The sequence below is a fragment of the Heliangelus exortis genome, chromosome 6 (assembly GCF_036169615.1).
Source record: "Heliangelus exortis chromosome 6, bHelExo1.hap1, whole genome shotgun sequence".
In the NCBI taxonomy this organism is placed as follows: domain Eukaryota; kingdom Metazoa; phylum Chordata; class Aves; order Apodiformes; family Trochilidae; genus Heliangelus; species Heliangelus exortis.
In genome coordinates, this window is record NC_092427.1 from 6983788 (window position 1) to 7011159 (window position 27372).

The 27372-nt window shown below is 36.3% G+C and overlaps 1 protein-coding gene across 1 annotated transcript in view; it reads right to left on the reverse strand.

Moving 5' to 3' along the window:
- Window positions 1-27372, reverse strand: part of MGAT5 (alpha-1,6-mannosylglycoprotein 6-beta-N-acetylglucosaminyltransferase) — a 114008-nt gene that overhangs the window by 26577 nt on the left and 60059 nt on the right. Inside the window, exons 4-11 of the mRNA XM_071746500.1 lie at window positions 24451-24527; window positions 22927-23016; window positions 14428-14499; window positions 13201-13362; window positions 11406-11575; window positions 10403-10537; window positions 4254-4387; window positions 546-679 (exon numbers count right to left, since the gene is read on the reverse strand). Of these exons, the coding sequence (XP_071602601.1) occupies window positions 546-679; window positions 4254-4387; window positions 10403-10537; window positions 11406-11575; window positions 13201-13362; window positions 14428-14499; window positions 22927-23016; window positions 24451-24527 (974 nt within the window). The remainder of the gene's footprint in view (window positions 1-545; window positions 680-4253; window positions 4388-10402; window positions 10538-11405; window positions 11576-13200; window positions 13363-14427; window positions 14500-22926; window positions 23017-24450; window positions 24528-27372) is intronic.

Consider the following 27372-nt stretch of genomic DNA (forward strand, 5'->3'; position numbering starts at 1 on the left):
TTAACAAATATATTAACTTGGTGAAAATATGACCAAACCTTGGTGTTGTTATTCTGCAGCTCCCGTCTACAGATGAGACACTATGCGGTAATAGCATTATTTAAATAACAAAACTCTGGTATTAATACAGGGAGATAAAAACACTTCTAGGGTCTTTAGTGAAACAATTTCTAGTTCTAAATGCAGAACACTTTTTTAGCTGTAGATACAAGAAAAAATAATTGAAAGACACATTAGCTTATGACTGACTGAAGTTCACAAAGCCTGTGACACCTTCAATTTCCCGTTAATTTTAAAAGCTTCTGCATTTTCTAAAATCATTGTGATATCAAGACTATAAAAAGTTTATTAAAAGGTGTGAACAACGATCTAGAGAGAAGCTTCCTCATCAGAAAAAAAACGTTAAATTTAATTATTTAAATCTGTTTATTTTCAAAAAAGAATTCATTAAATTTAAAGATAAGGGATAATTTTAAGTTTAAAATTATGCTTTATGATATTGGTCAAAACAAATTTGCTCAGGTATATGATTACAGTACACTCACCTTCCAGAAATTATCTACTTTGCCATAAACAAGAGATTGATTCTGCCTTTTGATGTCATTAATATGTTTAATGTCACTGGAATTCAGGTGCTGCTCTACCACAAATCCAAGGAAGCTGTTATCCGGAGTGTGAGCTGTAAGAAACAGAGCATCAATGTTACATAAGTATGGACACACCATTTATCAGATCAATTCCTTCAGGTTCACACTGAAACACACTTGCTTGCTTCATTATTGAGAACAGTCCTTATTAATTTTAAGTCCTGCTGCACATGTCTACTGAAGTAAGCAGTTATTTTCTAGCTCGTTTCTGGCAATGGTATTTCAGTAGCTGGATGGAGGCCAACAGTAATGATTTTCTGTTTGCTAAGGTTTATGTTATTATTAGAGATAAGAAAACCAGAAGAAATCCAGCTTGAAAATCTTAGAGATGCAATACAAATGATTTGGAAAAACCCTGGATTTATGCCTGTTAACAAAGCTGTATGTTGGTTAACGTCATGAATACATTTTAGTAAATCTCTTGGGTTCTCCTCCTATCTTGGAAATGCTAACACAAAACATCCAACTCACTGTATGTTATGTATCCATGCTAATTAGTAGCCTACAAAGTCACAGTATGCTGATCAGAACATGAATTTCACTGCCTAATTCTTTCAGATGTATCGTAAAATATTTAGCGTTGACAACTGAAGTTAGCAAAATTGTTGTACTAATCCAGTGCCCAGACAAATAAAGTACATGCAAAGGATTAATAATTTGCTTTTAGTTTTCTGTATTGTCTTTCAGCCTCTTTTAGTCTTTTTTTTTCCCAGCAGTGACATCCAGCAATACTAGCCACAATTCTCCTTCTAGAAAGACACAGACCTACAGGATCATTAAAACTATCTTCTTACTAAGCACACTTTGCAAAATTAAAAAAGCCCAAGATAAAAGAAAAAAATAAAAAAATCTCAAACCCCAAGACAAAGCCCCAGGCACTTACGATACACACAATGCTAAACCTATGGTCAGAGTTTTAAAAAAAACTTAAATAAATTCTACTGCCATTATGAGGTTTTTCTTTTTGATTCCTGAAAATCAGCCAAGTGGGTAATGCAGTAGAACAGAGAAATCATACACAGTGTACAATTCCCTCTGCCATTATATTTAGTCTTTCAAATGACAATTACTCTTTTTCATAGAAAAATGCCTCAGCAACAGCTAAGCAGTCACTTAGGCCCAAGGACATTTTACAGCTTACCACAGCAAATAACATGCTGCAAGTATGACTGAAAAGGGGCATTTTTCCATCCTTTCAGATTTTTGGATGAGGGATTGCATTCAAAGGAAAGGCAAGACAGTACACACTCAAAAGTGTTAAAGTTAGCACTTAGATCTGGTGTAGTTCAGTGCCTCAGACATCACTGACAGGAAGCACTCAGATGGATTTCTAGGCAAGATCATGCAGTCCTAAAAGCATCATTGCTGTTTCTTTGCATAAAAGAATTTAAAAACATAAAGGGGGGCAAACCCCTCATGCTTCTGTAAAGCTCAGAAAACAGTCAAGCATTTGGTAAAGTCACAGGTTTGAATTTAGCTTGCTGGTTGCTGAGTAATGGTTTTCTGCCCTTATAATCAGAGTTCTCAAAATATATTAGGATCTGGGGATGTTGGGAAGATGTCCAGGGTTCCAATCTGTCATAAAATCTTCACTGATGCTTAACATACACTTTTAATCACAACCCCATAACCACAGTGCTATCCCTGCAGCAGAGAACCAAAACTTTAAATATTGCAGCACAATTCTTCTGCATCTAGTACTAAAAGAAGCAACCCCCTTAAATAATGTACAGCACTGCAGTTACTCATGCTTCAGAATGAGTTTGCTTGTGAACTCTTTACCACTTTTCCTGCAAAGGAAAACCAGCAGTCACTTTGAGTCATAAAAATTGGAAATAGTTACTTATTGGAATTCCAATACACTCCTGAAGCTCTTCTGAAACTTCATTATGAAGTTATTTCTCTGAAGAAAAGACTATAAGAGTACTCTATACTGCCACAACAGAGATGTTCTCTGTAGAGAAGATTCAGTTTGTTCCAGGCTTCATCAAGTGGGATTGAGGAGTGCACACACAGCTGCACCACAAGCATTCATGCAATTATTTTCTTCAAGTGTGTCATCACCCCTGGCGCTATCATGAGCAGGACCTCACACACCAATTTTCTTACAGTTGGACTACTTAAATGCAGCACGAGCTTTCAACTCCTTTTTCATTTAGAACAGAAACCAATAAATATTAGCAGATCATGGGGATACAGAACAAGCTCTGCTTACTAATCTCCAGACACAGACTCTGCAACTACTTCCAAGTCACATTTCCCCACCATGCGTTTTGTTACTTGCTTCAAAACAACTGTGAATGCAGTCTTTTATGTTTTGAACAACCTTCACTTATATTTCTCTGGAAAAACTGGCACAGCAAATGTTGACAGACAAAATATGCCTCTCCCAAGAATTTTACAGGGCAACCGAAATCAAAAGCGTGTCACCCATAGAGCAGCATGTACACTTCTGCTATGAAAAGCAGAGAAGTTTGAAAGAGTTGACTATAAATTCTGATGAGAGGGAACAGTGCCTGCCCTGGCCTTAGTCTCAGACAGGGACCACTACCAAACTTTAGAGGTCTGGGAGGTCACCATCAAGTTTTTCTTCCCAGATCCAGGCTGAGAAGTTGCTGCCTACAACAGCATGCACTTTCTTCTTTCCTAAGCCTCACTTACCCTCAATCCATCTGGCAGTGATGAAACTTTCTGCACCTTTCAGTGATAACAAACCCGAACCACTAAACAACATGTAGCAGAGAAAGATTCATTGATTCTAGAACCTAGTGCCATAAAGTCAAAATCAAGGGCTGGAGCAGATCATTGTAACCATTTAATCTGCTCAAGTTTCTGCAGAGTTGTTTCTATTTTTTTTTTTTTTTTTTTTTTTTTTCCCCTGTTCTGTTTCATTTTTAGGTTGGTTTGGGTTTTTATAGAGCATTTGACGATTCTTCAAAGATCTATAGTAATGCTGAAGCATACTGCTTGTTTTTCAATAGCTTTGTACTCTGCTGGCAAAATCATATGAATTGGTTCCCCTCAGGATGAATGCTCACAACATGAACACAAGCTAGGTGAAAATTTTGAGAAATGCACAAAAAGTAGAGACAAATATAATTTTTGCTGACTGCCACTTAATTAATCTTGAATAGAAAAGAACAGCAAAGGAATTGTGCTGCTGAGCTGTTGAGCAAAAAAAGAAGAAATACAACAGTCACAAATTTAATTTTAACACGATGAAAAGTGAGAGTGTCCTTCATAAAAATGCAATCTAGCAAGTTCCTCAAAAACTTATGGCTCCATGGCAGGATTTGAGAAGCAACACAAACAAAACAAAACTCACTGACATTGGAAGGAAAAGACAGTCACCCCTTTTCCACAGTTTCTCTGAGAATACAGTTCCCTACCATAATTTATATTAAGTTGATATAATTATTTTCTGATCTTTGGATGATAGCATGACAGAGGTTTTGCATAACCTACAGACCCTGACATGATTCTGCCCATTTAGCAGCTGTATTTTATTAAGCCATGAACTCGTTTTTTACAATAACAAACATTTTTCTCAGTGGCAGCATTCATTTTTTAAAACTCTGGATTATTTATAAACACAGGGATACTCACGGAACATTGTATAAAACTGCTGTGGATTAAGGTTCCACTTTCCCCATGGTGTCTTGTGGCCTTTAGACTGGGCATAATGGGCATGGTTAAACTCTGGTTCAGTTCCAAAGGAATCCAAAACTCTTAGCATACACCTAAAAGAAAAAACAAATAATGTAGGTACATATGCATATGTGTATATATAAGCTTATGTATATATATATATACACATAGTTATGATAATTAAGATGTGTTTTGTTTTTGTTTGCAACTGTAGATGATTTGCAAACTAAAGGTACATTTTAATTTCAAACATTTCTGTTTATCTGATATTCATAAAGACATTGTGATCAGCAAATTCCAGGATGTATCAGGCATTCAACTAGTAACCCTGGAGCTTATTTTGGGTTTCTTTGTTCCTCCAGAATGAAGTTATGCTTTAACATCCAAGTGGAGCTTATGGGAATGCTGCTGTGGTCACTTACATTCCTGGGGCTCTGAAGTAGAATGTAGGCAGAAGAGGAGAGGATTCTTCCTCTATTTTCTGAAGTTCTCATCCATTACTACAAATCAATGTTACAGCCAAGGGCCACATGCCAAGAAGATCAGAGCAGAGAAGGACTTTGTCTTTGGACAATTGTATTTAATCTCCATGTTCTGACTTTTGGGCCAATTAGATCTACTGGAGTAGCACTGGATAGTTTAATTTGCTGAACACTTACAGTCAGACAGACCATTTATTTGTTTATGAAACATTCTGTCACAGACTCTAAAGAAACAATAAAAAAATAAAATGTCCACAACTGAGAGAAATCTTGGCACTGGATTACAGAGTCTGAGATAACAGAAATGCTCAGTCTTTTATTTAAACTCCCCTTAATTCCTTGAAATAATGATAAGAAAGTATTTCATTTAGGAGTGGCTCCTTGCAAAAAAGGGTTCATGGTATATCAAAGGCAGAAAAAGTCTAAGCATGAAGAAGAGGGCACACATTCTAGTTGACAGATTTTATGTTTCCAACCTGCACCCTATCATACCTTTAATATGGCTTGGACAGGACCTTTATGGCCACCCTATTGACCACTGGCTCCACTGCAAACTAATTGGATTATATGGCTCTAAAACTTCTGATCCAACCGTTTTTCAGCCCTCCACAAACAACATTTTCAGAAAAGACATCTACAGAATGTGTTACTACATGTGCCACTGTGATAAGAAGGCATGAACTCTTTACCACCTGGCTTATATGTGCTAAGGGACAGACACAACCTCACGGGTGGCAGAGACAGGACAAAAGCTACAGAAGTTACTATTAAAAATGGCTGAAATTCCCAGTCTTCAATAATTCCCATGCTCCAAGCCCATCTTCACTATTTGTAGTAAAACAACAGGATTTCTGGCCTTAAAATATGTAAGAATTTAGCTCCAAGAAGGCGAAAAAACTTAACCCCAAATATTTGTCAGTTTTAAAAGATGAAAGAGTTTAGTCCCAAAAATATATTTATGTATTTCTTATCTGTTACAGTTTTTTCTTAAGTATCCATCAAATTGGGAAACGGAAAATAAAAGCAGCAACTTTTAAACTTTCATGTGAAATGCCACCTTTGTATTTGAAAGTACAAACAGAGCAAATTTACTTTTTTTTTTTTTTAATCTTCACAGAGATCTTTTTGCTTTTGAAAGCAAAAAGAAAGTCAAAATATACAACACATTATGATTCACCAAACAAAGAAGCTGACAGATCAGTTTCTGTGCAGTGTTTTATGTCAACTGTTCTCAATGAAAATATTTTACAACAGTGGCAATTATCTTTGCATCATACAAAACACTCCAGCAGGACCAAAACAACTTCTGCAAGGATGAATCATTCAGTAATAAAAGCCCTCTTAATTCCTGGCAGGTCTTATAACAAAATTCTTATCACATATACAGCTTTAGGCCAGCTGCTTGAGTACAGGGCAATGCAAAATAGGTGAAAGCTACTGAAAAACTGGAACATTTTTGGAATTTGTCAAATTACATGTTTAAGAAGCACTAAATTGCATCCTATCATCTCAAAGTACTTTGTTTCATCTCTTTTCTCTCTCCTGAGAGATAAAGTGTGTAGCACTGAGTATTCATAGGGACAGGTGTAACTATGTCCAGTCTCTGAAGCAGGACAGGAAATGGGATGGAAGAGAAAATATGCTAAACCAGGAAGCAGGGAAAACAAAATATATTTCTATGATCCATAAGGAAGTCAGAACGACAAAAGAAAAAGAACACAGCAGAAAGTACAAGTGTGTGCAGAAATGGTATGAGATATAAAAGGTTCAAGCAGTGAACCTAAGCCCTAAAACAGAGCAGAAAAGAACTGGTAAAGATTTAAAATTCAGAACTGAATGTAGTGAATGCCCAGTCACTGAGCTGATATTTTAACATACATAGGAGTGCCTCAATTATCTGACCAAGTACTATTCTCCATTCCATTAAATCAGTGCTTTAAATGTCTTTCAGCCGAACTACTTTTAAACAAAATTCTGATTTTACACATAACATCTCAGCATTTCTAAAGTGAAATAATTTATTCAAAAAATAGCAAAAGGTGTTTTTTTAAAGCAGGGATGTATTTTGAATTTTTTAAAAATCTTTAATTTAGTGTGATTTTAACTTTAGGTTTTCGTTCAGTTGCCCCTTCCTTCCTGAAGTGTCACCTAACTTTAGCAGGTAGCTGCAGAGAATTAGAGCATGCCTTGAAATTGGTGTCAGACTACCCAAAATATTAAAATGAGGATTTTTGGGTAGCAAACTGCTTATAGAAACACCTATAATTAAAGCCTTCTCTTAAGATAATAGAAGTGACAGTTTTTGGGCTTACACAAAAACATTAGATAAAACCAACCCAGGATTATGATAATTTTTCAATTGACTGTTTTTCTTAGATACCGGGCAAAAGCACAACCTTAACTGGGCTGTCCTAGTGGAAGTATTTCTACACATTTATGCATGTCCTTCTCCCACTTGAGAGATATATTTTAGTCGGAGATATATTTTAGTCTTAATACTATAATTTTAGTCTTAATACACTTCATCTTTGTCTACATGAGCAGTGCTGTCCAGCAGTACCCATCATTGTCAGCAACTAGTGCTTATGCCAGCATAAACTAAATAAATAAATATGCCAGAGGCTGCAGATATCTTCCTGGGAGCAAGCTGGTCAAACCCCAAGCATTTCTGGTTGGAGCTGTGTAGGTACATTGACCTCAGGCACAGCAGTGTCTGACTGTTTGGGCTGATGTCCAGAGCAGCTCCTCTCTGCCTATGCAATCCTTGCAGGTGGATGCATTGACCTTCAGACCATTCAGTACTTCCATTTAAAATGTAAAAAGTTAGTCAGAAAATAATCCTCCTGAAACAAATGTATTTTAGAGAACATGTCAGAAGCAGGGAAGTTGCTCATTTTTCAGGATAGCAGTCATGTTAATTTATTTCAAGAATAAAGCCAGTTGGATTTATGGCATATGGGCATGAGTCATAGCTAGAGAGAGTGTAGAAAAATGAAAAAAATACCAGATTCTTAGCACCTGCATCCTTCATACAGCACATAAGAAAGGCAATGAGCTGCACTTCACACACTATATTAAGCTACTCATTTTTACGTTGCTTCATTTCACGTATACTGCATTCAAATATTCAGACTTCAGAACTACACAATACAACATGTCCAGGCATTCTTCTGCTTGAAAATAAAGTGCGCTCAAAAATGAGATCTGTTTTGCTACATTCATGCTATATACAGCACCAATTATACCCCAGATAAAACATGTACTACACCAAGAGTAATTGCTGCTACAGATCTCAGATGTACAAAGCAGTATTTCAGTTGTTCAGAAAAATTCACCCCTCAGAGCAGCAGGGTCATTCTTTTGAGCCACAAGTTCTAGAAACCTGGTTTGCAATTACCAAAAGTTTCCTCAGGGCCCAAGTTCAAAATTTTACAGAACTCTGGGTAAAAAAATACTGTTCTGAAGGCAGAGGTTTATTCTACCACTTTATTCCTATCTGCAGTGAATAAACAAAATCCAATTTATTTCTATTTGAGCTTGGTCTGCATAAGACAGACTGAGATGACCCTCATGTGTCTGCTGAAAAACTACATGGCACAAAGCAAAACACTTCTTTCAAAACAAAGAATTATTCCTACTGACCTTAAATACAACTGACTGAGAAAGTAAAGTTTGTAAAGGTCAAGGAATATAAGACAGCTATATTTGTGATAATGTTTATTTTACTGGAACCAATTTTAAAAAAACCATATGATTATGTTTTTTATTGGACTTATTCATTTTGCCTTAAAAATAATTTGATGATAAAATTTGAGGTAACTCATGATGCTGGCAAGAAAAAAATACTGCAAGAGGATTTTCAAATAGAAAATATCATGCATGAAGCTATAGATTAATTCTGCTCAAATAAAATCTAGTAGTCTTTGCTGGACTCTGGACTCTTTTTTTGTACCCTGAACTTGAGAAACAGTATCAAGTTTGATGAAAGGCCTACAAACCTAAACTATAAATAAGAAATTATCCAAAACATTAAATTAATTTTGAAGAAAAGGAAATGGAAGGAAAACATGTATATAAGATATTCTAGAGGCAGGCAGAGAGCAGGAGGAATTAATTTACCCCCCAGAACCATATTAGAATGAGCAGTAATGGGCAGCAAGAAATCAGGCAAAAGATCAGGAAAAACACTTTAAAGGAAACCTTAACAATATAAAACAATGACTGGGTCATCTTTTGCAGTCTTCAGCAAAAGATTAAGGAAAAATCTCTCATGAAGGACAAAAACATCTGATTTACTTTGTAGCAAGGCTATGGACCAGAGAGGTCCCCTTCCAGCCCATGAAATCCAATACTGTACAAGAGAGGCATTAAGTAATTTTCTTCTTCAAGAGCCTAACAAAAAATCCTATACTACTGAAGTAGTAAAAAGTGTTTATTTAAATTTAATTCTACTCTCCTAAACCAGAAAGAACCAGTCATTATAAAAATTAGCAATCAATGAAAAACAGATTAACAACTTATCATTTAATGACTCATGAAGAGTTAATCTAATAATGTCAATGTTATGGTGCATTTTCCTACTTCAGTTACTGAACATACCAGTAGGAAATTGAAAGCAAAAGAGAAGACACATTTTTAATTTATAAGTATGGTTTTATATCCTGACCACAATACTGTGTATGTGATCACCCAGTGACAAGTACATCTGGCAGACAGACAATCAACTGTAGCTCAGTGGAAAACGGGATTATCTTTATTAGCAGGCTCCTAAAAACCAGAATATCCGTTTACTCCTCTGCTTCAAAAAAGAGATTAAAGAGTAATCTAATCTGCAACGTTGATCACTCTACTGTAATTTAAAATTACACTGAAAGATCTAATGCTTTAGAAAACCCTGAGGTTGAGAGAAAACAATTTTTTGCCTGCAGATTACATACAGAAAAATCAGTCAGGAATTCAAAGTTATTGACAAGAAGAAGTGTGGCTTTGGACCTGCAGACACTAAAGCCATACATTATGACTGCCCTCTTCCACTTCAATATGTTTGTAGACTACAGAAGCAACAACAACTTCAGTTTATTCTTTAGACCTCTCCCCTTGAAGCCAACTTTCTTTCCAGCATCTTGAGAGTTGGAACAGAAAGAAAACTTCATTGCTGTTATTAGGTAATACAATTAGAACAGACAAATCTCCATAACCATCAATCCAGTATGACTACAAACACTGACAAACTAAACATGCCATTGGTAATCCAAACAACAATTTCCAACAATTTCTCAGCTCATCTACTTATTTACAGAACCAAATGGAGAGGAAGGAGGGAGGGGGGAATTTTAAGAAGGGACAGGAGGAAAGGCGAAGATAATGACTCAGTAATAGAATTCATGAAGATTAAAAATTCTTGAATCCAACAAACCCAAACTTTCTGGGTCGTGATAAAGATGATTTGCAACACGCAGGCCACTTTGTTTTTAAGAGTGTTAGACTAAGGAGAACCACATTTACACTTTTAAATAAATTCAAATTCATGTAAATTCATTCACCTCAATATTTTGACATGTGCCACTCAATAAAAGGTCTTTAACAAAAAATGCAGTTGAAAGGTCAAATAATTGTCATACTTACTGGTAATGCACCCATGATGGACCAAGGGTTTTCTTAAACTGAGTGAGACCCACAATGTCGATATAAATGAGTTCTACAATCTTATCCCCCTGGGTAGGGCAGCCAGACCTGTTACCTACAACCTTCTTCATAATCCTAAACAAAGAAGGAATATGGAACAGAATTATTTTCCAAATGCCTTGAATAGATGCTGTAACTCTATTTATACCAATAAATATTGGCCCTTTCCAAAAAAATCTTAACTCTTTATCTTTTCCAAAGCAGGAACCAAGTAAGAACATCCAAATGCTAAAGGTGCCCATCATTTAAAGAAATCCTTGGATGTCAGGAAAGTGCAAATTTTCACAAAAACTCTTCTAATTTAAAAAAGAGGGTAATATAGTCGGAATGTTTAAAAAGTGTACTTTGTAATTATTTGAAATAAATTCTGACTTTTATTGACAGCTTTATACTACAAGAGCTCTCTAGAAAATGATGTCATGTTTGTTACCAGAAAAAAGTATATGTGCTCAAGCTGAGAACAGATGTTTTATGCCTAATGCTGAACTAACATGCAAAGCAAGAGTGAGGCAGCAATTTGACCTAACATAACAACATCAAAAGTAATGCATTTAAAGGATTTAAAACTTTATTTTAAAATGAGATACTGGGTGAACAACAGCAGAAACTGAAGAGGAGGACACAGAATTAGCCTAGTCTCCTCCATTTCCTATTGCAGCTTGTTAAAGCACCTGGTACATTAAAGAATAAGCTGCTTAGTTTGAATTTTACAACTCTCATTTATGAAGTCTCAGGAGCCTGAAGCTATAATGAAAACACATTATCCTTTTCATAGCACATACACTTAGCTCTTGAAAATAATCTTATCATCTGTTTGGTGAATTATCACTTCCATTTTATGCTTCAAGAAATTATATACTGTTAAGAGAAGCTTCAAGAGTTTACAATTTTTTTTTTTTTTTTTTTTTTATTCCAGTTTCAAGAGTGAAAGTAATCTTCTTACTCCTTGAGCTCGGCCAGTGAAGCTGAAATCCTGATGTCATGGCCCAGTAAGTAGAGAGATGTAATTAAGTCGCTCCACTGGACTAATTCACCAAGTGGGCCACCACTAAATGCATTTTCTGCAATCTTGAATCCAGATTCTTTTGTCAAAAGCCCCAGATGAACAAGGATCTGGAAAAGAAAGTCATATGTTAGAGTTACTGGCATTAAACACGCAACTATTATATCACACTGCATTTTTTCTTTCTATTAAATTCTAACTAGACCCAAAAAGGAAGCAAAAAATCCCCAATACTCCCACCCCAATAATTTAATTTTGTAATGGATCTCTAGAAAAGTAATTATGTTTCTGGATTGTTTTGCACTGTTATCTACCACCAGATCAGTAATTAAGTAAACACCCAAAATTGTGCAATTCACAAAATAATCTGTAATTCTGAACCAAAATTTGTGGCTCACATTAGTTTATTTGGCTGAATAACCACTTTTATGCTCAAGGAGGATATACTTGCTTATGTAAGACAGGACAGGTAAGGCAGAGTACACTGCTGTGAACAAGCTATCAAGAACTTGGAAAGACTGTGTAAGAGTAACCGGATGCTTTCTGAGCCTCTTTGTTGCCACCAGAGGAGAGTTTTCTCTGTAGTTTCTTTTAATCTGTGCTTACCTTTCTAATGAAGCACAAGAGTTGAGTTCAAACACTTTGCTACATGCTTGGACTGTTATTTGAGTGTGAGTACATTCAGCGTCAAGCATAAAAACTCCCTAGCACCAAAACTCTTGTCCCTCATTTTTTAAAAAGAAGCACCATTCAGAAAAAACCCAATTTAAAAAAAAAATCTCTTGCAGCTCCCAGAACTGAGCTTGACATACTAAAATAAAATCACCATGTGTTTTATATAGCTACCTCAAAGGGCTTTTAAAAACAAAGAATAAGCACTACAGCATCCCATTGAATCTGTCTGCACAGGGCAGCATCACTTTTGTTTATTCATGAGTTTATGTATTCTTAGCTATTATATTTCTCTAATAAAAGAAACTGGAGGGCTTATTGAAAGAGAAGAGTTGCTTTTCGACAGAGAGTGGGCCTGCTCAAGGATTGCAGTACATGATAAACATTAGAGCTGCAACATGGAGCCCCGACCTCATGTGAGGACTAAGATAAGGAGCCAAGCTGCAGCCAGACAGGATAGAGAGAGGGTGCATGGCCTGCTGGCACCCAGGACTGGCTCCAGGAAGAACAAGGCAGGAAGGGAAACCCATTGCTGTGTTTAAAACTTCTGGCTTTAGCTTAACTAGCTGAGGTAATTTAAAAAAAAAAAAAAAAAAAATCAGTAAAACAAAATAGACTTTCTCACTTCAATAATCTCAGTCTTTCAACTGGACTCATTACATGAGGTCTAAACTGACCCAATCCCAAGTTGTGGTCAACTCTAATTCTACTCAAATCCAAAACAGAAATGTGCCATTTAGAGTCTCAATTTTGGACAAGGAATACACAATTGTTTTCTATGACTACATAAAATATCCCCTTGTCATCCACTTGTATAAATTCACAAGTTTTTTGCTTTAGGTAAGTCTACATAGTATCCATTTTATCCAAAATCAGAGAGGGTAGAAACCTCTACTCAAAGTCTGACTCACAGAAAGTATGAAATAACTATTTGCAGAACAAACATCTGTTGTAGCAGTAATCTGAAACGATGAAATACTTGAAAAGAGGCACAAGTATAAACACAAGCCTTTTAGATATATTTGGTAAAAGAGTGGCAGGAATGAAGAATGCTTTCCTTTACCTTTTTTCGCTTTCTCTTCTCCAGATTTTGTTTTTCTGCAAGTGATTTAATTGCTTCAATCCAGGTATCAGCCATTCGTCTGATGCGTAACATCATCCATCTGAATTCCTCATGTCTTGACATCATTTTGTAGAGTTTATCAAAGTTGATACGAATTTCAGCCTTCATTTAAAGCATTGAAAAAACCACAAAACATCAGTCTTCAAATATTGCACTTTCCAGGAGTGAAAAAACTTCTCAAATGTGAACTCTGTGCTTTGCATTCCTCATTTGACAAGAAAGATCTACTCCCAACACTGAAGTCAAGTTGAGATTTTAGTCCAAATATTTCAGGTATCTTTAAACAGACATTCCTAAGCCACACAAATTATTGTTATCTTTATTAGTAGTGCTCGGTAGCCCTAGAATATGTTTGTAATATTTCACAATTTATTTATTTGTACAATATGTGATTTGTTTTTGTTCACATGCTTCCAAATTAGGTTAAAGTATCTCCAAAACACAATATAAAATCAGAACAGTAGCCTGAAGATACATCTATATCATGAACCTTCAAAATATAAGAAACTTTCCTATTATAACAAGAAGGGAGAAGCATACTGGAACATAAATTTTAAAGAAAACAATTTTAAAGCTAGCATGATGTAAGAACCATTGGTTTTAGAAAACAAAACACTCTATATCAAAACTTTGAAGCACTGTTTCTATAAAGCCCCGAAATTGTCTTAGAATACTTAAGTGCTACATAATTAGGCTGTAACAGCTTAGAAACAACTCTATGCTATAGACTTTTTGAAGGAAAAAGAATAGGAATAACCAGAAGGTTACTACAAAACTGAAATGAAGGTAAGCCTCTTCTCTTAAGGCACTTTTAAGGCCCAGACTTATGGAATAATAAAACCGAAAAGTTTCACATATGGTCACTTAACACCAGTGCAGTTTATGGATTTGTGATTTTTCTCAGTATCTGAGACAATATTTCAAACAATATTTCATAAATTTAAACACACACCTTTTTTTTTTTTAATGGAAATCTACCACCAAGATTGGAGTGCAATACAATGAATGGAGAAATTAAATGATGAGCTCATACATATAGTTCAGAAGGATCAGAGATATAAAAATGTCACATTCTAGTCTTGCTAGCACTTATGTGGCAGAGCATTCCAGGATCTTTTGCATGAATCACAATCACTGAATGATTTCACATTTTAACATTGTTCTTACCACCGTTCTTTGATCAGTTTCTTCATTAGGATTTTTTGCTCTCCAAGGTAAACGAGGACACCAGTTTTCAACCTGTAAAATAATCACATGAAAAAACATTATTTATTCTATTCTATTTCAGCTGGTCTAACAAAGTCTTTCACTGCCTTTATATTACAGCTTTCTATGGCTTAAGTAAGGTATCATCTGATTAGCAAGTCACTGCAAGTCTGCTTTTTGCAAGAAATGCTTAAGATGACCTTTTGCAGTTCAATACTATTTTAACCTTGCAAATTTGCAACCAGGAGTAGTATTTAGATATTCATTCATGATAATGAATACAGGAGAGAAAACCCTTTCAAGACAGAAGTCAGTTGTTAAATGCTCTACAGTTTCTCTGATTAGTTCCTAAATGTTCACAAAAAGTACTAAGTTTTTTATGCTTCCAAGCCATTTAAAAAAAATGCATATTTTGGAACATTTCCCATCTCCCTAGAATACCTTTATCAAAAGGAAAAGCCTGTGTCTTGGTTTGAGCCAGGGTAGAACCTGGCAGTCTGACAGAATTCGAGGATCAAAGTTCTACCTTGCAGCAATCTAGACAAAAAGTTGAAAGAAGAAACAAACCAAACCCATCCCATTTGAAGGGTAAAAGTAACTCAGTTATAGCATAAGGAACAATACCCACAAGCAGTAATAGTTGTAATTCTTAGGGAAACATTATCAGTGCAAATGCAATACTTCTACTATTGCCAATTAGAAAACAGATAGGGAAGAAACAGCAAAGGATGCAAGTGACTGAAAGCTCCCGTGCCCGCCCCTCGGGATACTGCTTCTCCTGCAGAATATTTATTATTAATGTGTGTTAAGAAATTAGACCACTTTAGGGAAGAAGGAATCTCATTGTTGGAGACCAAAACATAACTGTACTGTAAGAAGGTAGAGACACACAAATTTATAGGCCACCTAAAATATCCTATCAGTACCGATTAAATTCACAACTTCCACAGAATTAGAAGTCAGAGTTGCTCTTATGGTTCCTCCAGTCACAGACCTGTCAAAGCACAATTTTAGCTTAATCATGCTGCAGTAAGCCTGAAGCATTAGAGATTAAAAGCTTAAGATCATACCAAATGATTGCCTGGAAGACCAGTCACATGAAAATAAATTAATAGAGATCATACCCTCATCAAAGAGAAGGAACGTATCAAGCTTAGGTTCTTCAGTAGTGTATAGAAGCAATTTGCATCCTATGACTTAATCTACTCAACATATTTAATAAAACATGTGAAATCAGTAACTTGGATTGATGTTATTTGAAATCAAAATGGTCTCCAACTCTGGCAACTTATTAGAAATTGTAGCAATAAACAATCCTAACTTTTACTAATATGAGTTGTGGCAGAAAAGAGTTGCAAGATCCATATTACAAATCATGCACAGTCCCAATCTCCTTTTACTTTTAAATACCAAAAATGACTTAGAATTATCCTTAGCATTAAAACTTGTCTATATTAAGATATGACATTTCAAGGACTACTGTACAATCCCCTTTTCTGGCTTTGTATATTTCAGATTGCACCATCAGGCATCCTAAAAGAACTGAAGATTTTTCAGAGCTGCCAAGGACAGTTAGCAGCATGCCTCACTGACTGAAAAACAAACAGTTGTTTTTGTTTTTGTGGCTTTTTTTACTGTTAGGAATATTCCCTCTAGTCTAAATTAAATTACAGCAATTGTAATCACAACTAAACATTTAAGGACTAGACCCAAAGTAGTATCAGTGTACTCAGTTGGTCTAGCACTCATTTTTCTTTACTGATATTCCCAAAGATCAACTTAGCTCACCAGAGGGTTTTTAGCTGCATACTCTTTGAAGTATGCCAAGTCTTTTGTTATTTCCAGAACTGATAAATTCAGTGGGAAGAATGCATAAGCATTCCCTTACAGAAAAAGGAAAGAATTCACTTAATTTTTATTAGCCAATGACTCACAAACTAAGAGCTGTTAGATGGGGGGCTAATCATTAACTTGGTTTGCACCAAGAAAGCAAACAAGGAAGGGGAAGGGGAAGGGGGAAAGAAAAAAACCAACCATATTTAATTGAATATATTGAATGAGAAAGTGGAAATGGAGAGGAAAAATACTGACTCAAAAAAATGCAGTCAAATTAAGATTAATTAAATAGTGAATTCCAGGTATTCTTGGATAAAAAAAGATGAGATGTATACATGCCCCCAAAATAGAAAAAATAACACAGCAAAAGCAGCCAAAATGCTAATCCAAATTCTGTTGCTCAAAACATGAGTTAATTTTGTAGATAATTAAAGAATTAACTGGAAATAGTAAATCATGTTTCTAAGAGAAACTGAGAGGAAAATCAGAATACTATTGGAGTGATGGCAGCAGGCAGAACACTAAGCAGTGTGGTTTCACATTGCACAATGTAAAATTAAGGTCTACAGCAGTACAAAGCCTCAGTAAAGACTGCTTAAAATTCACGTAAGGAAACATTACTCAATATTTTTTTTGTCAGAATTAAAAGTTTGCACTAACTCAGCTGAGTAGCAGAATGTCCTTTGTGCTCTTCTCCATTTAGCCTCATGCAATGATACACAGTAGTGCACAGTACATCTGTTGCAAATAATTTTAATAACCATATTGTTGGCCTTAACCATATTGTTGGCCTTTTCCAAGGCAACAATTTTATGCTTTATCCTTTGCTTTGTCATCACTTGGTCAATTCAAACTGAGCACTTAAGTATTGCCTGTCCAGAACATGCAATCTCTCACCTTTAAGCTTAGGCACTAGTTCTAATTGCAGCTTTTGTCAGAACCCATGGTTTGATGAGAAGTTCAGATGACCTGGAAAGCATGTGGGTGATTTTGTTTGTTTGTTTGCTTTTTAATGAACTAAATATTGACACTTCAAGTCACTTCAGGGTTTCTCATACAGAACACTACAAAGGTGTCCATAACTAAACAGGAAATCTAAGTGGTTAAGTAAATTTCCCGGTTGCTTTTCATGACCCAAATATGGCCCAAAACAGTAATTCTAGTTATAGTCATCACTTCTGATCAAGCCCTGCAGATGTTCTTCTTGGAATCAGACTGTTAACCACTGCCTGGGAACTTCTCTGAAAACAAAGATGGGTGCTACAGTTATTGAAAAATGCAGAAGGATGTTCATGAAATTATCCTTTTTCCAACAGACAGCAGGGAAAACTTAGTTCTTTTTTCTCAGACTTACTGATGTAAGTACAAGTCAGCACTTCTCTGACTCACTCAGTGAGTACTAACTTCCAACTACAGAAAGAAATGTAAGGAATGTCTAAAGCTGCTCAGACTGATTTGAGTGGAGGCTTTCAAACTTCTCCTCGTGTGACCAATAAGTACCAACAGTGATGAAAGCTCTGTGAAAAGACCTGGTGCCTGTAAACTTGCTTTTCTACTCTTGCTTCCAAATCTCCTAAAAAAAGCCTAACAGCTTTCACTGAAACTACCAGGGACAAGATGGAGATAGGACAGAGAATGTGAAGAGAAGAACCAAGGACTTGGTTTTGCAACACATTTTCTGGAAGCTCCTAATACAGAACAGGGTGATGGTGGGGGGTGAAACATGCCCTGGTTGGTAACTCACAACAAAAAACTGGACAGCATAAAACTGTAACTTCTGGGCTATGAATATTTGTGATTATATAACATACACAATAGGAAAAAGCTTGCATGTATACATATGAATGTGTCTATAAATGTATATGCACACAATTAGAAACAGGAAAATTATACTATACAAGTCACTGGAAATGATGACAAGATTATATCACTAAAGTGGGTCTAGATGAAATCACCATTAGAAATGCACAAATAATTCAGCTTTGTATTTATTTAGGTACAGAAAATCCATCTGCATCAAGCCATAAGCTTGAGCAAGGGGAAAGAGGACAGTGGTGGTGTTTGGATCCTTCACTCCTCCTTGTTTATGTGTCTAATTTAATCATTTAAAATGTAACACAGAAATCATCTCTGAAGGAATCAGGAATCCTCAAGCCCTTTTCCAGGACACCTTCCTCTCACTACGTTTGCCTCAGTTCTTTCTCTAGCTTATTCTCTCCATAGCAATCGACTCATAACACTGTCATACACATGATTTAATAGGAAGGATTCTGCCCACATTCAGAATTTCAGGAAATTCTTTATGCTTTCAGAGAGACATATTGGGAGTTTTAATAAAGCAGAAGCTGAAAGTTCTCCCTCTAAACACCTGGGATAATCTTCATTTTGGACTCTTCCAAAGAGCAGGTGCAGCCCATCTATAGGGAAACCAAAGCAACTTGATTGCACATCAGGTGAACAGGGTTATTGCTCAGTATAATTCTATTCATGGTGAAGTGCTGCTATTAAGTATCTTCTGTCAGTATCAGAATGGGAAATAAAAAAAACATTGCTGCAATATCTGCTGAAAGAAGGTTCATCTTTAAATTTAATTGGCAGTATGAACTCAGTCAGAGAACTCAATGTTCACTTAGAAAATACATTTGAGAATTTCATGTGAAGGAACTGCTCCCATTGGGAAGGTGACTTTTGCAACTCCTCTAGAAGCTGTAATGCCTCTATTTAATTTAGCATTCCTTCAGTGATAAGAAATAATTTTGAAGGTGCTACAAGATCCACAGCATGCAAGATGACTGCCTGCCTGTTCAGTGAAATGGAGGAGTGTACAGGTAACTTTGGATATGGTTGTTTTCTAAGGCAATCCCTAATACTGAGTCTGGGTACCCACAATCCCACTGACACTGCAACATGAAATTTTATGCATGACCATCAATCAACAAATGGTCTCTTAACTAAATGCATTAATGTGGACTAAATTTGATTCCTCTCTTACCTTAGCACCTAGAAGAAAGAACAATACTAATCCTGGTTTAAAGTGACTGAGGTAGAAAAAATAATCGAGCCCTAGTTGCCCAAATCCAGGCCAATACACTAATGGATGATTTTGGGGCCAAAGTACTGACTATTATTAGCATTTCAGTCTCTTAGGGACACACGTATTTACATTTCAGACAACAATACTATTTTTGTAATTTCTGAGTAATTGTGTAGAATTCAAAGAAGCTGGTTTGATATTTAATTCCAATGAAGAAATGCAAATCATTAACCCATTTCAGTATTAGAAACTGGCTTACACATGCAGTGGAAGTTGTGGAAAGCAAGTAAAACCACCAGTAAAGCAGCAAACCCACAAGGATTTAGGGAACCTATATAATTACAGTTCCCTGGTGTTTTCACAGAAATGTTTCTCAGACTACAGTTTGCATCCTGTAAACAAACTCACATTCAAAATTATCTTCAGTTTGTATTCTTCTGCTTCATCTCCCAAAGCAAAAGAAGAAAACTAAACCATCTATTCTGTTTCCATCAAGTGTGCAGGGCTGAAAATGAGAATTCTCCCTAGTGGTGTACTGCACACGTGCAAAAGCCACAGGAGCCTCACTGACTGCTCTTTGAAACAGTTTTAGTCTTTTGAAGCACTGGATCCACTTCCAAGATGGGTACCAAAAATTACACTTGTACTTGACAGGCAAGCTGGAGATCCAAAGCCTGGGATTTTAATGAGATCTGCCCAGCTCCAGCAGGCACAGCAGCAGACAGGCAGCAACTGTGTGTCAGGCAGTTCTCCTGGAGAAAGCATATATCTAGATGAAGAAAAGGAGTAATAAGATCCCTCCACTTCCTTCACATTTTATTTTCTTTTTTTAAGCTGCGAATCTGTGTGCAAAATTCATTTTCTAGAAGATATTTTTTAAAGCTTCGGTCTTCAGCTGCAACCTGACATTTTGCTGTGAAATGTATTTTTGTACTGTCTAGAAATTCATTTTTTCATCTCTCTCCCCGGTGGCAATGCTATCCGTGAAAATTGTAACTGTGCCAGTGACATTACAGTGTTAAACAACTGGCTTTTTCATAACTAAATGCTAAGTTTGAAAGGAAGTAACTCTTCTCAATAGGCAAGTCTGTATCACAGTTAAAAGGAAACAAGTCCTGACTATCCAGAAATCTTAAGAGTTAGCTTAACTTGGTTTTTAATTTTTGCTACTTCTAATCCCTGTCTGGCTTTGTTATGCAAGACCATGTAAGTCTGCTTTTGCTATTCAAGTAATTTCTGTCTCCTCCAGTTTTTCAAAGGCTTTAGCACAGTGTTAGGAGGACTGCACACAGTTGCGTATCACTCACCAGGAGTGATCCGGTGCCTGCAGCAAAACAGCAAGACAGAAGTGCAACAATCCTTGAAACTTCCATCTGCAAGTCTGAACAGGGGACAGCTTTAAATAAAAAACATAAGCCTGGATGTCTTGGACTGCTTTCTTGCTTTCATTCTGCTGCCACAGCCACCTGCCATTCTGCTGAAACAGGCAAGACAGAAAAAGTGGAGGTGTTCAGCCAGCTGTTCTTATGCTCCTGCAGGAGTCCCATCCAAAGCAAAGCAAAGCAAACGAGGCAGAACTGCTAAATTTGCACTGTGCAGGTGTTGCAGAAGAGATGACTTGGGGCTGCCTGGATTTTGACTGTGCTCTTTCTATTGGGCAGAAAATGCAAAAATGTAGAAATTCAGTAGAAGTGTAATGAGGGCAAATGACAGATACTCATAGACTGGCTTTTAACCCAAGCTTTGTTTCTAAACCTCTTGGATAACTGTGGGCAAGATGCTTTTCATCTCTGTGGTTCTGACCCATATTACACACCAATATGCAGTATTTCAGGCTCCATTGTTTACAAGTTTGAAATAGCATTACAAAGAGTGTAACATGTAACACCCTAACTGGTTCCAGAAGAAAATAGTAGATCCCAGGAGTACAAAAGAGCACAGGCATCTCTCACCCTAGATTGTAGAGCTGATTTTAAGAGCAAAAGTAGCTAAAGCAACAATTTGATGCCTATTCTTTCTTTTCAAACTGAGGTTGTGCATAATTTAATACATATATTGCCTTTTCAAACAAATCATGTACATAACCATCTTACTCCCATACTATAACCTTAAAGTTAAAAAAAATAATCTTAGCAGTAATATCCCTTCCAGTACCCTAATGCATTTAATATTTTAAATCAGCAGTTTTAACTCAAGAGCTCTCTAGATACATTTATCATTCAGCTGTGCAACCATACTAGGAACCGTCAGCTCTTCATCACTGTCCACTTTGACAAATTACTCTCACAACAGCATTTCCAAACTATTCTCAGAAGCCAACACACCTCATAAATCCACATCATTGTAGTGTTATTAGAATTTCATTTCATGCTTGCATTAGCAAACATTTTAGGCTTTCAACCTCTGCTGCTGGGCATTAATCATGGAATTAACCACAGGATTAAGAATGCCAAATTTAAACTCAAGGTTAATTACATACTCACCCAATATTAGTTTTACATTCTGCCATGGGAAAATACTTTAAAAGTACAAGACATTTGTCTGAAGTTCTCAAATATCCACCTAGCCTAATTGTGCTGTTGCCCCATTATGAAATGAGGAGTTGCCCAAATTCAGTATTGATACTTAAAAGAAAAAATTCAAATCCCTAGACTCTTGAAAAAAACAGCATAGATAGATTTATAAATCTGCTTGCATTTGCCATGAGAATAAACTGAAAGATCAATTATGAGAAAACGAACAGCATCAACTGAATTTTTAAAACTAATGGTCAGAGAAGATTGTCACACAAAATACTGGGATTTAAAAGAAGTACCAAATGATAAATGCCATTTAAAGATATTAGATTCTTCCATTCAGTTGACACATATCTTAATTTTTGAAATACATCTGCATTAAAAACATGAAGCACCACTTGGCTGACAGATGATTATGAACCTATATGTCCAGCTTCTGTGATAAATAACAGAATATATCTTTTCCTTCTCCAGCTTTATAGCTGATAAATAAACCAAAGCAAGTAATAGCAATGGAATGAGTCAATTTGTGATTTAACACAGCATTTTTTATTTCTTTACATACATGTTTTGGATATGGATCTTACTAATATTGCTGCTTCAAGATATGCCCTCGAAAGTTGACTAACAGTCAACTGAATAAATTAACAGAAACTTACTTTCATTACAACTGACTTACTTATAGACTGCCTTACCATTTGAGTCTCTGATGCATAATTTGAAATCCCAGCCACCCCTCCCCAGTCCTCCTGAAACTACAAAATCCATATTGGCTTGCAAATCTGCAGCCAAATTGGCTCTTGCAATTCTTTGCAAGTAGTAAGCCACTAGTTCCATCAGTTGCTGTGAATTATCAAAATTTTCATGTATAACCATTAGATTTTTCCAGGCTAGGAACACTTGGAGGACTTATGAATAACAGCAACACCCTTCATAATAATTCTGTTCACGTAACTTGTTCCTCTTGACAGAATTTTTCTGAAGAAAGCTGTGATTTCTTTTGAGAGTAGTTTGCAGTTATAAAATATCCAGCTACTATGATATTACCCTTCTGCAGATTAAAAGGCTACTGACCTCACTGAGGTAAATAAAAAAGGAGCACGTGGATCCATCTACACCGTAACTTGCGTAACAGGGATCTGATCGCCACATATCTTTCATCCACTGCAACAGAACAAAAATGCAGCCTGTTAGGTTTAAGTACCATGGAATAACTCTCTACTATTTCACAATGAACCCAGAAAAGCTGCAAGTGACTATATCCAACCAGATAAAAATCATAAATAAAGGAATTTTATTCATATTTTGTAGTATACTCCATCTCTGAATTCAGCTACAGTGGGGAAGTAACCACACACTAGAGGTGAGCATAATTTATTCAGACTGGGAGCCAGACAAGCAGAGACAATGTCAAAAGGAGAATATAACCAGGATGCAGAAATATGGGTGTGGCTGGAATTGACTCCATAGCCTCCCCTCCACCCCCATGTTACACTTGCTCTGGAATTTAACAGATCATTTCAGTCACCAAAATTGAAATCTGCCCAATTCTGCCAAGAATCTGCCATTTTTGCAGATACAAGTAATTAATATAAAGTCATATTTTAGTATTCAAATAATGTATTACATAGTCACCATGTAGCCATTTTGTAAAAATGGATCAAAACACAGACCAGAGATTTAAGATTGTTTTTAAAATACCAATGCCTAAGAATTTTATATTAGAGAAAAAAGGCAACATAATTTCACATTTACTTTGGCACTTGTTTCCACTTTCAAAAATAAATTGTAATACTTGATAATGATATGTAAAAGTCAGTAATTTTACTGTTCTCCCCCACTACTAGAACACTAGAACATACTAGAACACTATCCTTACACTTGAAATCTATATTGGAGGGGAAAAAAAACCCCAAAACCTCTGCACCTTGAGGTTTTGGAGTTGTTTTTTTGTTGTTTGTTTCCTTTCCAGCCAACGTCTGATGGCTTTCAATATTTGGCATTTCCAAATGCATTGTTAATAAAATATAGGATTTATACAGAATCATCTGTGAACCCCAAAGTTCTGGCTGCACATTTAATACAGTGTCCAGCCTGGTAGCAGGAAGCAAAAATGCTTCTAACAGATGTGAGGAGCCAGATAGAGCTGTTGGCAAAAGCAGGGGAAAGAACTGTTAACAAATGTCTTAATGAAACAGGGAAAAGACAGGGGTGAGGTAAGCACAGAATTCCAGTCAGTCCTGGTGTAGGGGAATGTCAAATGACTCATCCCAGGGAAGAAAAGAGGGCTTTTCAAAAAGAAAAAAAAAAGTTTCTGAATAGCAAGACAGCATTCAAATAATAAGGCATTTTGTTGAAGCATATAGCATTCTCACATAATATAGCATCTGATGGCTGTCTTAACAGGATGCTACTTTATTTCTCTGCAGCAGTATTAAAGGCTTGAGGTGAGCAGGGCTGAAGTGACTCACACTCCTAAATATCCCCTTTTCTTTTTTGACCCAGGTGTTTTTCATCATTTTCTGAGTAATGACCTCTTGCAATGTATGTTCAATTTTTAACAGAGCACACATAGAAGATCAAAAACTCTTCAGTTACCTTTATTTTCCCTTCACAGTGAGGAAAACCATCCATAGGAGGCAATTCACACTGTTCTTGGGCTCCATTTATGAGATCTAAAGAGAAACATAGAACATAACTGAATTTAATTTCACAGTTCTGACAGATAGTCTAATGAATCCTTCCTTTTATTTTCATGAACCCACAAACCAGACTGACAAGTCCTCCTGTGTAATATTTGTTATAACTCTAAAATTCAGTCTGCTTGTTTTACCTCAGAATAAAATGGTTGCATAGACTGCAACTCTGACTTGCAGTAAAAGTGCTTGATTACAGAACCTGGACTAATCCACACTAAAAATAACTAAAACCAAAATATCATCCTAAACAAAGTGCTATTAAAACTACTAAATTGCAACAATTTGTTTCCAATCCTTAAACATTTGTTAAATGTATATTTCTCTTAAACACAATACCAAGATCTTCCTGTTCTATTATCACTTTCCATGATCCACAGCTTGGCATCAGATATATAACCCAATTAATAAATGTTGCAACATGACCTAAATTTATAACTGAGTAGCACTAGATAGCACCTCATGAAAAAAAAAATTCTGATGGTCTCCCAAGGACTTTTTTCTTTTTTGCCTATTTTAGTATTTTATCATTCTAGACTTCTGCAACACAATCAAGAGTGTAACACAGAGTAATGTTTCTAGTCCATGAGCCAAAGGAGGACTTTTAAAGGACATAACTGCACCAACTCCAGGATGGCACTTTCTTCTAAGAACTTAACAGAACCCTCTAAGGCAGGCTTTTAAGGGAAGAAAAATTATTAAAGTAGTGGAGAGATTCTTGCCAAAAGCAGAGGAGGAAAAAAGGTTTGCACTCTAGGTATTTCATCCGAAAGTTATCTAAATTATTCCTGCATCATTTCTAGCATTTCCCCTGGGTAAGAATCAGGATCATTAAAGCCAAACATCCATCAACCTAGGAACACTCCATGTTATTACAGGTAGTGCACAATTTCATCCAAAATATGCTAATTAGAGATCTCAGGGAAAAAAAAAAGCTGCAGCACTAGATCAGTGGATAAAAGTTAAAACATTGACTTATATACAAAAAATGCCTCCTGATTTGAGTATTATCCTTTTTTTTTTTTTTTGCAAATAGTTTCCTTAAAATATGAAAACTAGAAAAATGAGTGAAGAACTGCAAAATGGAGCAGATGGGGAAAGAAGAATCATGCCAGGAAAAAGACACATATTTGGCAGTCTCTGCAGCAGCAGTAGTTTGACAAACTGAGCTGCACTGCCAATGACAACAACACTGAAGCAAAGCAGCTTTTAAGTTGACCTTGTAATTTCAAACCAATGAGCACTTTCAAAATATTCCCCTTTATCTTCTTATCCTTATGGGATTCTTGCAGACAAGTCCCCTGCATCTGCTCCAAGGAGGAACTTAAAGAACTCACATAGAAATATCAACAACTTAAAAATTGGTTCTAAACTGAGTCAGTACAGCTGGATAACCATGGGACTTCTTGCCTTACTGCTGTTCAGGAATCAAACTGAAATCAGTGCTTCACTTCAAACAGTAAAAAACCCTACCTTAAAATGAAAATGGGCATGGTTAGGATGATGGCAATTTTCAGTAATAAATATAATGCTATTACAAAAATTTCGTGATCTTAACTGTGGGCTTTTTTTATCCCCTGAAACTCATAAGTGCAGAGGCTTCATAAAGCATGCCAAATACACATCTTCCTAAAACATTAAAGTCTTTTAAAATCTATAATATAACATCAGAGATGCAGTTCAACTACAGGGAGAATTCAGCTTTTAGCATCGTAGAGAACTTAAGGTAAAATATTCTGAATGTCTGAGTAATTCTGTTCAATCAAGTCTTTGTATCAATTTCAGTTGCATTTGGACAAGTTATACTTGCTATGCTCAAGGGTTTTTTTGCTTCCCCCCCCAGTTACTATATATAGAACCACCAGTTGTAATTAGCAATTTTCAGAGAGGTAAGAGAATCATCACACTCCGAAGGAAAAGGTATTATTAATGGTATTCCACATGTATTTCCACTAACTCCTTCCTTAGCTACTACTGGCCCCTCACCATGCCAACACTACCATTCAACTTGACTCGTGGTTAGATCACTGATATGTTATCAGTTAAAAATAGTTATTGCCCAAAATTATGAATTCAAACCAGAAAAAAATTTGCTTGGCACTACAGGGTAAGTAAAGCAGAGGTGGGAAGGACAGATCCCCAGGGGCTGCAGTTGCAGGAGGAGGAGCCACTAGCACACCCTAGCAAAGCCACTTAAGAAAACATAACATACAGCCTTTGTACTGCTTGCTCTGGGCTAAAAAAATCCTCCTGTGCAAGATGGTCAGTCCTCCTTAGACATGACGTTACTCCTCCAGCTCCTTATAAAATGTAGAAAAGTACCCAAAAGCTGCTTTTCTGCCCTTTCTGTTGGTTGGAAGGTATAGCTTCTCAATATGAAGTATCCATAAGCTTTGTCTTCTGTCTCAAGCTACCTATGTTAGTGTATCGAGTGCCTTCCAGTTCAGAGGGTTGGTCAGGCAAACCCTCTTCTTCTGAAATCTCTTTAAGTACAGGACAAAACATATAAACAGGACACAATTCTTTATTTTACAGTATAAACACCTTCCCTGCCAAGTTTTTCACTTAAATCATATTGCATTTTAATGAGTATTCCGTGATCTCAAAAAAAGGATGGATGGAGGAAAACACCCCAGGATACCCAGAGTGGCAACATTTTTGGTAGATACACAATTGCAGCCCATTCACCTGCTTGCTCTTGTGTAAACACTTTCTGCATGCTTGTCTGCTTTTGTAGGTGGGCAGTGATCTTTGCTGCTGTTCATTGTTCAAAAGCTTTTAGAGGATCCCTATATTTGCAAGAATAAAACCTGCCTTGATCCAA